At 42.5% G+C, this 11,633-nt stretch overlaps 1 protein-coding gene across 1 annotated transcript in view; it reads right to left on the bottom strand.

The window, feature by feature from the left end:
- Positions 1 to 9,390: 9,390 nt before the first annotated feature.
- RABGAP1 (RAB GTPase activating protein 1) overlaps positions 9,391 to 11,633 on the bottom strand; it is a 61,717-nt gene continuing 59,474 nt past the window's right edge. The window contains exon 25 of the mRNA XM_014942910.1: positions 9,391 to 11,136. Within this exon, the coding sequence (XP_014798396.1) occupies positions 11,014 to 11,136 (123 nt within the window). The 3' untranslated portion in view covers positions 9,391 to 11,013. The remainder of the gene's footprint in view (positions 11,137 to 11,633) is intronic.

Here is an 11,633-nt window from a genome sequence, read left to right as displayed (position 1 = left end):
AACAGTGTGCAGCCAGCTGAGTCTGCTGTTGTGCAGCAAGCAAGTCAGTACCGCACATAAGAGCTATTGAGGGACCACTGTACCAAAACCAACTAAACCATGCCTCACTTAAAATTCAGAGCTGCATCAAATATTTAGCAAGTAAGATCCATAAAGAACTGAACGCAGTCAGTTAAGAAAACATCATTAACGCTTGGCTAAAACTGAGGTCAGTTTTACCCTACAGATCAGCATAATACCATACCTATGTGCATGCTTAATGTTAGCTAGCTTATTAAGAGGTCATTCAGAAAGCTACCTCAGGATTATCATCTCGGAGGTGCTGAGAAGGCTGGCAGATCTTCAGCACTACCCTGGCAATTGCTGGTCAGTGACAGGTAATGAAATAAGCTGGGCCCACTCCAGGAGCTGGCTGACATTCTGTGGCCTCGCAGGAATGAAACAAGGGGTAGCTGAGGGAGTGGTGCATGGGAGGAGTGATACAGTACTGATTCTCGATTGATAAAGGAGGTTGGCATCCTTAGTTGTACTCCTGCCCTGGTGTAGCTAGCCTGAACTTGCCCAGGCAGTTACAGAGTGTCTTGTTTGGGAAAACTGGGAAGCTGTGATCTATGGCCCCTTGTACTCATTACTGTTACCCCCCCCGCCCCTCCAAACCAACAAACAATAGCAAAGTCTGTCTACTTTTTCTCAGCGTACTGCAATGTTTCACTGTCAACCTGCAGATGAATGCATGCAGGGAGATCTGCAACAGAAAGCTCCTTCATCATTCTCACACCCTCCCCAATCTCTAGCCCCGTCCCTTGCTGGCACAGCACTGAAGGGATCCACGCGGAAAGAATCATCTGATTAACAAGCAGGATGCCCAGCTTATCTTGCTGTAATCAACAGCACGTTGAAAAAGTGTACTTGATTACAGGGGAAGCAGGAAAAATTATTTATTCACTGATATCCATGCAACTAACAAGCCAGCCTGTCACTTCCATGTGTAAAGAACTGCTGCATTTATAAACCTGCCCACAAAATCAGGGAATGAGCTCTAGTCTCACTTTACAATAAACATGCAATACCAAACAATGGAAATTCCATGTTCTACTGTCTCTTAATTTCAGCAGCCTAATTTATCTAGATGTCAGTTCTCTTTTCTCATGAATAAACAAGAGATCCCAAATGCAAGGTTTTGTAACTGGCATTGGGGACACTGAGGGCTTTCAAAAGCTCTTATTTACTCAAAAACACACTTACAGTCTGTATACAGCAAACACTAAATCATCCCTCACTCTGGTCTACTTTGATGCTGGTCTATTTTAAGAGACTTGCAAAATGGTAAGGGAAAGCAGTTAATGCAGAGTGAAACTAGAGGTTTACTTTCACAAGAAATTTGGATACTTAATGTACCTCGAACAAGGACATCTGTGCTTCCCAGGCTCATGCAGACCTTCCACAAGGCTGCCAGATAGTTGATGATTCCAGATTTCCTTGCAAAAATAATCAGCGCTCATTTCAGCATTTAGGTTTCTGTAAACATATGTGCATGACACCCTACTTGCCACAGGACCCGAAACTTGGGTGACAACAGTTAGTTGTTGCTCAAAGCAAAGACAAGCATGGGATCAATTCCTATTGTTCCACAAAGAGCATACAAGAGGGCAGATCATAGAACTGTCCAGTGTGTGCCAGCTGTACTGTCCTAAATTTCATCCTCAGACCAAAATCCCACAGAGCTATTGCACTCTGTCATTCTTTCCATCAAGCACTTAGTCTCCCTGATACCAGAGGAATCTTTGTCTCTGCTGCACAACTCCCTACTGGCATTTTACACTTATTTGAGCACTACCTCTCCTTACAGGGCCAGCCTTCAATAAAAGAGAGGAGTTATTTCTTCACCAGAACTGTCCCCTCTGCTAAGCTAGCACTAAGTCTTTGTGAACAGCACCCCTCTTTCTGCAAGAACACAAGCATCACCTCACTTAATTGCTCACGACATAATGCTGACTTTGGTTGTTTGCTGCAGGGTTGAGTTCCAGCAAGTCAGCTAGAAAGAGTCCTTCTATTTCCCATTTGCTAAGCTGTAAATTATCCTTCCCTTTTGTCACCCCAATCCTTGGTACACTCAACTGAAAGAAACCGGAGCTCCTAACCCTTTCAGTGCCTTGCATTCATCTTCCCTTTGGACTATACGTTCCAGCACATTTATTTCTAAAGCTGTAAAAGGCCTGTGTGTACTCTTGTAACAGTAATACAAAAAGGCCCTTTCTTGCTCCATGCACAAACATCTAAAAAAGCCTTGTGATCTCAAAAAAGGGTCACATACCCTTGGGATCTCAAAAAAGGGTCACATACCCTAGCACAGGTAACACTTCCCTCTGGTACCATTCCCTTAGGTGCTGACACATACCAAAGATGGGATTTCCTGCTTGCAGTGAAGGCAAACTCAGCCCGCTGCTGGTTATCATTTATTCAAAGGGATAACTGCTGATTACAGCTGAAGAAGGATGGCTAAAATGGGCCAAGACAACAAACTATTGCTCAGTAAATCAAATCACACTGCCCTGCAAAGCAATTTCACACAAACTCCTGTATTACTGACGCTGCAGGTCTTGTGGTGGCACCAGGATTCTTGCATAAAGCACGAAGCAAGCATGTGGACAGCAACAGGGATTTAAGCTGCAAATTACAGGTCAGTTATCCTGGCTTTAATGAACAATGTGGTTTTGAGAAAGATGCTGTTACGTGTTGAAGTCACATAATTTTTTGTGTCTGCAGCTTGGGAACTGCAGAGATCTGCAAGTGCCTCAGTTTAGGCTGTGAATAAACAAACCTGAAAGACAAAGATGAGACCAAATCCCAGTGACTGCAGGAAGGGCGATGACACCTCTCTCCATCTTCTATTAAATCTTCCTCATGCCGGTTAAGATTAAAGGCTTACATCTCCAGAAAATTAAGCCAAACTGCAAGAAACTGCTCCAAACCGACTTTGAGGGCTCCATTTCTATGTGGTCTAAAAAGAAAAGGTGCTCTTGCAGAGAAAGCCAAGAGCCCATTTGCAAGCCCCAACCTCAACTGGCAGACCTAGTTCCAGGCCATTCCATCTTATCTTGGCAACAGTGAAGGCAGAGCCCTGCCTGCACCCTGCCGGGCTGAGGGGTGGGATTGCTCCTACACAACAGCTTTGTACTTGGAGATGGAAGGCAAAGATCAATAAACTATTCCTGCAATGCCACAGTTACAAAAAAGGATCTGTCCCTCACAGCTCTGGCTGACCTGCACAGAAAGGACAGTCACACAGATCCTTCCTCATTATTCCAATGCTTTGTTTGGTATATTTTGCTCTGCAAATGGTCTGCATGTTTGAGCAGCTATCTCAAGATATTTCATACTCTATTTAAAATAATCTCTCACCTTGCTTGCTATGTACAAAGGGCACATGGTCTATTCAGGGTTGTCTGAGACAATGAAGTGGCTTATTTTAATACTGGAACACATTAAAAATTACACAGCTGAAGCAAAAGACAACACCCTCCCTTGCATAAACAACAAAATAAAAAAAACCAAACACACCACTAAGGCCAGACTAGCACATACTCAGATCAGAAAAACGCAGCAGTGTACAGGTGAAAAATGATGAATAAACTAAATTCAAGTACATTACATAATTCTCATTGAGAATAAATGAAAGACGACTTGGACAACATTTAGAACTTCCCAGCCATGCCACTTATTACTGGCATCCTCACTCTGTCCCCACCACGGAAATGAGCAGCACCTGTAACTTCTAAACACATTAAGAGATCAGAGGAGGCCAATGAGTTGTTAGTGGATTCTAAAAACAGTCTGTTACTGTAATGCCGAGACTGAAGGCACCCAGGAGCTCTCCAGTTTGCTGTTCGTGTCTGTGCTAGCAGCAGATAGCTCATCCATAATTCATACAAGTCTGGCAGAGGCTTCCATAAACCCTCTGGCATGCTGGGTTTTTCACCGTACCATGCAGAAAACACCTGAGGGAAATGCACAGCCGTCATCTCATAGAAACACTATCCTTTCCCCTCCATGCTAGATGAGATCTTGTTACACAAGTAATTCTCAGTGGGATTATGCAGCAGTCCTACTGTGCCCTGAGTAGGCGGAGAGCTCAGACAGACACTGTGCTGTAAGCAACAAGCCTTCATCCTCCTCCTCTTTCCCATCCATTCACTCTGGTGCACCAGTATTAAATTACCATAAAACCACTTTAAACTAGCATAAGCCTTCAGGGCACAGAAGACATTAAGTTACTTCCCTCTTTTCTTGTCAGCCAAGAACTGTGTCAAAACCACATGGTTTTCTACGGTATTCTTAAAGAACTGATAAAACCCCTTTGCTTGCATCACAAACGCTGATAGCAGCACAGCTCTTAGTCTCATCTCAGCAAATATTTTACTACCTTTTCTCAGGCACGGAAATTGAATGAAATCTGCACAGCAGTTTTCTTTTTCCTAGGTGGAATAAACCGGCCAGACAAATTAGAAAACCCTACCAGGAGTCATTCTAGTGTCACCTCCCAAAATTCATTTATGAATGTGGCTCTAAGGCTACCCTTTACCCTGGATTGCACAGACAACTCTATGCATTAACAGATGCTCACAGCAGGGAGTTTAAACACACAGCTTTGATGTATTCATGGTATACACTAACTGTACACTCTGCATGATGAGAGCTTCTGCTCGTATGTGGCAGCCTGCAAGTCTCACCACTTCTGCACCTTCTGGAGCCTGGGAGTCCAGAGTGGCTGTGATTCCATCTGGAGAACCTTCCTAAAATTCGTAAATTTTCTCATAGAAGGTGAGCCCCTGCAGCACCATAACTACAACAGCGTGCTCACTTCTATAAAACAACCTGTACTCTGAATAGGGACCATCTCCAGAGACAGTCATGTACAGAGGTAAGCTGCACACCAAAGGCCCATAAGGTAAGATCATGATATAGCAAGCGAACAACTAAGGTCACATCACCTCCAACTGTAACTCAAGTCATTAAAGCCAATTACAAATACTTTTGCCCTAACCTTATAATTATGGTACATTTAAATTTTTTCGTACTTTAAATGCACCTGCAATAAAGCACCTGCAAGTGTTTTCTCTCTTTACCCCTTCTCTGACATACACAGAATTAATGTGATGCGCCAAGCAGACTCAATAATACATGTAGTAAGGATAAGAGTACAAAGAGAAATATTACCTTGAAATCTGCATCTCTGGCTGAATGCTATTTGGCATTCTGACAAATTCTGTCTTTATTAGTTCATTGCTTGAATTACCTAATTGCTGAATTTTACTAAAATAGATTTTAGCTCCCGAAAAGTATAGGGAACATTTAATTTAACATTAAAAGATCATTCAACAAAGATGATTTCTGTAAAGAACCTTGCTCTTTAACATTGCTCTTTAGAAGTCCCGCAGGGTTCAGGGCTTTCACAGTGCCATCTGCAGCAAATTCATACATGCCAATTTGGGCCAAACCCTGTAATACAATTACTCAATTAAAAATAAAAGATATTTCACAAAATTGGTTAGCAAACTGCTTCTGCAGTCCTCAGGGGGAGATCAGATAAATCAAATTATCCTGTTACTTCAGGAACAGAAATCAGAAAACTTCTATTTACAACAATTTTTACCCAATTATGTGTGTGTATTATGCATTACATGTGTAAACACGTAAGCTATAAATTTTTTTTTTCTACACACATTAGCTACTGCACAGAAATAGCTTCCTTTTACACATCCATACAAGCATTACCTCAGTGATTCTAAGATTTACAGGAATGGAATTTTTTTCCTTATTCAGGCTTTCTCTATTTCCAGCATCAGACTACAACCAACGTTCAGCAGAGCCTCTAACAGGGAGGAGGAAACCATGAACCGCCTGAACCTGCTCAGCAGTTACTGATTTGATTGGCTTCTTGTTGCGCGGGGTCTCCATAGGGAGAGCGGTACAAGGCAACCACTCATCACATTATAGATCAAATGGTTCAAGCACACGACGCTTTATTAGTTCTCACATTCCATTTCAAAGCTTTCTTTTTCAGGAGGCCTCATTTCACCTTTCAGCGAAACTGGCGCGAGAAAGGAACAAACCTGTCTGTGACTGTGACAGGCTGGCATAAAGATTAACCCCCCAGAATAGCAGGTGCTGATGCTACACAGCAAGAGAATTTATCACCTTCCTCAACCTGAGGGGCCTATGGTGGTGTCTGCAGAGGGCAAAAAAGACACCACAATTTAAATCCCGTGCAGATTAAGTGAAAATTTTACACTTTCTCCACAAATAACTAACTTATCTCCACAAATAACTTAACACACTACCAAGTTCAGCATTATCTATCTACAGTGATTAACATTTTCTTCTAAATCTCTGCCACCTTCCCCTACCCTAGTGCTCTCCCCTCAAGGTTACAGGACCAGCAGTGGCTCAGCAGGCCTGGGCGGGCTGCTGGGGCGCCCTCCGCTGTGCCCGCACTCGGCCCCTCCTTCCCACCTGGGCAGACGCAGCCTTCCCTGTCGCCACCGCACTCCTCCACGGCCCCTTTCCCTCAGCGCACCGCCCATCACCGTGCCGTGGGGTCCCACCTACCACGAAGCTTCCAGCAAACAAGATGGCGCCGGGGAGAGGCCGCCTTAGGTGTCGTCCAACGACTGCCCCACGAGCCGCCGCCTCTCAGGGGCTGCCCCGGCTGCCAATCACTGCGCCAGCCTATCAGAGACCGCTCTGGGGCGCGCGGGCTCTGCCCACCCGCGCCTCAGGAGGGCGGAGGGAGCCTCGAGCGCACCTGAGGCGGTGGCTGCGCCCAGCGGCGGTTTGCCCTGAGGGGCTGTACAAAGAGGGGCCTGAAGAATGTGGGGTGCTCCACATTGCGCCTCCTCAACTAAATCGACCTCAGACAATCATCTGCATGTTAAACTTCACTTCAGCTCGGTTCCACTCGTCTCGGTGTTTGGCGAGAACTTAAAAATGTTGTGAGAAAACACTTGACTTTCAGTGTTACGCCCACATCAGGGAATAAATATGGTTTCTTGACAGGGGCAATCATGCTTTTCTCACAATCCATGCTTTCCTGCCATTCCTGAAACTGGACTGCAGCTGTGTGGCCAGATTATTTAAGAAAAAGCCTTCAGTACAGGATTACACTTTGTCCTATTTCATTAGCATGCAGAAAATGCAGCAAAATCCACTCCATGTTCCTCAAAGTCATTATGATTGTGCAGCAGTAAATTCTAGCAATATTTTGAAGGTTTCTGACTGCAGAACCCTTGATTGCCTTTGGTAATACAGAAGGAATAATACTGCACAATAATAAACGAAAGGCGGGGGGGGGAGGAAGAGGAAAATTTAAAATAGAAAGCAATCCTCACTGTGCACACAGATGCCATGTTTTTGTTATTCTTTGATTTAAGAAGGACCTTCGGGTTAGTTAGGGGGCTGGCATTGGCCTCCCGGCTCCCTCGGGGCACCGTCCCCGCTCCTGAAGAACCTCCCCGGATTAAGCTCTTACGTGAGGCACCTCTGAAGTGTCTAAAGTTAGGCTGGATGAACGCAAGCCAAGCTGTTGAACAGATGGAGCGAAATCCTCCTCTTGATAACAGGAACTTTATATCACTGCCACGGATAAGAAGGGCAGCTAAAAAAAGTCAGGGAGGTGGTTATATAAATTCAAGCAGGCTTACCAGCAATGCTTAAAAAGGTAAAACTTTCCTGATAGATCTTGAATATCCACTTCCAGCAGCAGACCCTGAGCGGCCGAGAAGTTCTGCCATGAAAAGGAGATGGTAACACCAGAGCTACCACACGAGGAGATGACAGGGGCTTAATGGTGTGGCACAAACATGGACAGCGTAAGTTGGAGCCTGGAGCACAAGAGACTTGAACCCCAGCATCAGCAGAGTGGGACTGATCTGAGGTTCAGAGCACAAAACTGACCATATAGTGTATGTGAACAGAGAGGTGATTGACCACCAGCAAATCACTAACCATCTCATTAACGATGATCGCTCACTCAGTTCCTTTTCACTTACAGATCTGTAAAATGCTCCTGCTCGTAGCAGCTCTGACTCAATATCTCTTTTTTTTTTTCACCTTGCTTCTTCAGTTTCAACACCTGCAAATTCATCTTCCTTATCTTAAAAATGACCTGGCTCCTTGTGGTTCACATATAATTGCGCTTCAAAAGACATGCATCTCAGCACAGGATCCATTTTTGTTAATGAGCTGTGGATATTTTACATGGAGTCAGATATGAAATACACTGGTAATATTTGCTTCCTAGCATATAAATCCTTCAGGGAGATACCTAAAATAACCCATAGTGACTGGAAACTGGCTATAAAATGTTTCTTCTAAAACATTGTGAAGAAATTAGTTTCTTATTATACGTGTTATATGTCCATACTAAAACAGGGAGTATATGCCGCAAGCAATATGGAACTAAAGTTTACTTAGAGAGTGGAAGAGATCTGAGCAATAAACCAACTTTTGCCCTCCCTTTAAGTACCTCATTTTTGGAGGAAAGAGCAAGCTACACTATTTCGCAGTCCCTTTGGGGAAGATAAGTGGATGAAGTGTTTTGGGGTTGAGTTCCTTCTCCCCCCCTGCTCCCCCTTCCCATATTTACCTTCACACTTCTTCCAAAATCTGTAATTATTGACAAACTGCAGAGCTGGAGTTACCAATGGATCCTCTGTGAAAGACAAAGCAGCAAAGACTACGCATAACCTTATAATGCCATTCTCTTCAAGCAAAAGTATGGTAAGAAAAGTGACAGTGTGATAACAGGCTCCCAGAGCAGGGCTGCTTTCGGAGTCACCTTTAGTCATTTTGGTGACAAAAATACATTTTTACTCCTTGTTATCTCTGCAGAACACACAGGGCCAGGGGAGCCTGTGCTGCACCGTGACCCAATTAGTGCAGTCGCCCAGTCGCCCAGCTAAACTCTGCATTCAGCTACGACTAGAAAATCCTAGTGATGATGACGTGAATGATGCTTGACCCCACACAAGTTGTTACTGCTGATGATAAGTCTACATTTCTTTTGCAGATCCAAGCAGAATTTGGAGGGCCATGGGAAAAAAAAAATGTTCTAAATTGGACATGTTTGAGAAATACTGAGTCACAAGGCTCGAGCTGCACAAGGTCACTGCTGCAGTTTCTTTTTTCAAAGCAAACCCTAGATTTTATTATATAAAGCAGTGTTGGCAACACTTAGAATATGCAGTCATTTTTAGCAAAGCCCTTTGCGGCATGACTATAGTTTCGGTATTAGAGAAGCTTGCAGATGCTGCTGCTTCTACTTTAAGAAGAGAAATAGTGTTATATTGTAAAATATTTAATTTCCTGTTAAAATGAAATGAAACAACAAAATAGTTATACAATTTTACTAGTTTATATTTCAATTCATAAAGTATACACACTGCAACTATGCTACCACAATGTCCACGCATCTAATATTGATGGAGTTACAGTATATTTTTTTTTTTTGGTATTAAACAATAGAGATAATGTATGCAGTTAAGGAAAAAAGCTTGGACATAGCATGTTCTATTCCGTAGTTACAGAGTACATTAGCTAGCATTAGTACAGTAAACAAGAAAAAGGTAGAAATACAAAATAAACCAAATATCTTTATATACAAACCAGTGCCTCTTATTGTTACCAGCTTATACTCACACTGCACACAAAATTTATCCACTGATGCAATAGATACTTCAGCATAACACAAACCATTATAAATTAAAAAAAAAAATTACAAGGTGCAAAACTCCATTCTACAGCTTTCTGGTGAGAACTCAAGACAATCCAAGGAAGAAGAAATCCAAAGCACGTTTAGCACCTATGAGTGCAACTGCATCGAGCGTGAAAATTGACCTACACCACCTCTGAACACGTAACCAGGGAAGCCAGTTGGGTAGCTATAAATGCTCGCAGCTACACTCACGCAGTGATTTTCGCCTCATATATATCTCAGTTTATTGTTTCTTTGTCCCATTCATACCTATGTGCAAAACTAAATCCTGGAAGCTTTCTCAGAGCTTCACAGAAGGCCTGCTACAGCCGGGTAAAAACAAACAAACGAAACCGAAACAAAAACTCTGACAAAAAACAGACAAAAAGACTCAATTAAATGTCAGACCATCCACATAATTAGTACTTATTAGCAAGTCCTGGTGTTGGGGATTTTAACGCTGTTGATATGTGGATCAAACAATACGACACAGAAGTGAAACGGAAATTTGCCAAGAATTCTGATTATTCTTGTCTAGCACTTAGACAAGTCTCCCAGCCTCAGGTTGTGAATTTGTTTGGCAGCCCATGCCAAAAAAGCCCAGAGTTGCATAGAATTGATTAGTAACAGAAAGAAATGCCAAACACAGAGAGATGGATGCTGCATCTACTAAAACAAAGTGGGGTTGCTCGACAGGAATGCTGAAATCATCCCCATTCATAAAGCAAAACATGTCACCTCCTACTCTCCATATCCTACCTCTGGGGACTGCTTTCTGGCACTGATGTAGTTCTTGCTAGAGTTGTCTCTTTTTTGTTGTGTTTTTTTTTCATTTTTTCCTTTTTTTTTTTAATTTTTTTTTTTACTCTGTTAGTGACACTTTTCCTTTCAAATAAAATATTAAAAAAGGTTATAACTGTAAAAAAACCTATCATATGTAAACTTAACAATTAGGGTTTGGTAAGTTCTCGTACCTAGTTTGTGAAAAGCCTCCAGCCAGACCGCAGAATGGAGTGTTTCTCTGAAGAGCTTCAATCTAGCTACATCACCTGTTAAATATCAGTAGTATGAAGATCCCATGTCTAGCAATAAAACCCTTCTTGCGTTTCCATCCTCTTTATCACTGACCTATTGAAATCCTGACATGCTGTGTTTCTATTTTATTTACATTCTGGTCCTCTCATGTCACAGAATTAAACATCTGGCCAAGGAAGGCAACAAAAGGTGTTGTGTTAAGAAGGTGTGTTTGACAGAACTGCTTTTCAACAAGTCTCTTTTCCTTGGACTCCAGTCACTGTTTTTATAGAGCTTATTGTTCTGTTGAACCATGTTTTCTTTGCAGCTTGTACTTCATTCAATGCCAGACCCAAATGGTGCTCCAAATCCTGCGAATGGAAGAGTAATTTCATTAATTTGTGATGCATCCACAGCACAAGGTTATATGAGTTAAACTGAGAAGGCTCTAATACATCTGCCAATCTCCTGGCTGCTTTAGAAGTTAAATGAGTCTTAGGTAAATTAAAAGTAGCACAACAAGCTGATGAAGGAAAAAAAAAAGCTTTGAAAAGCAAACCAAGACATGTGTCATTGCCCTTTGTGAAACATTCAGCTTTCTTTAGTACATCCAAACCCTTTAATTCTCTCCCATCCGAGCAGGAGCTATTCCCTCAGGAAGTGGACTTTCTACAAAATAATTTCTACGTCTCTGTGAACTGACACACCAGTTTCAGGATAAAAGAACAATGTTGTCATATTCTACACAAATACCTCAAATACCTGGAGTGCTTTCCAGTCATGTTTTACGAAACATGTCTAACATTTGTCACACATTACTTCTTCACTTAACATTGATTGCGAGATAAAGAAATGCATGATTCAGTAC

Source organism: Calidris pugnax, unplaced genomic scaffold (genome assembly GCF_001431845.1).
Source record: "Calidris pugnax isolate Ruff unplaced genomic scaffold, ASM143184v1 scaffold102, whole genome shotgun sequence".
Taxonomy (NCBI): domain Eukaryota; kingdom Metazoa; phylum Chordata; class Aves; order Charadriiformes; family Scolopacidae; genus Calidris; species Calidris pugnax.
This window is presented reverse-complemented; position numbering and strand designations above follow the sequence as displayed.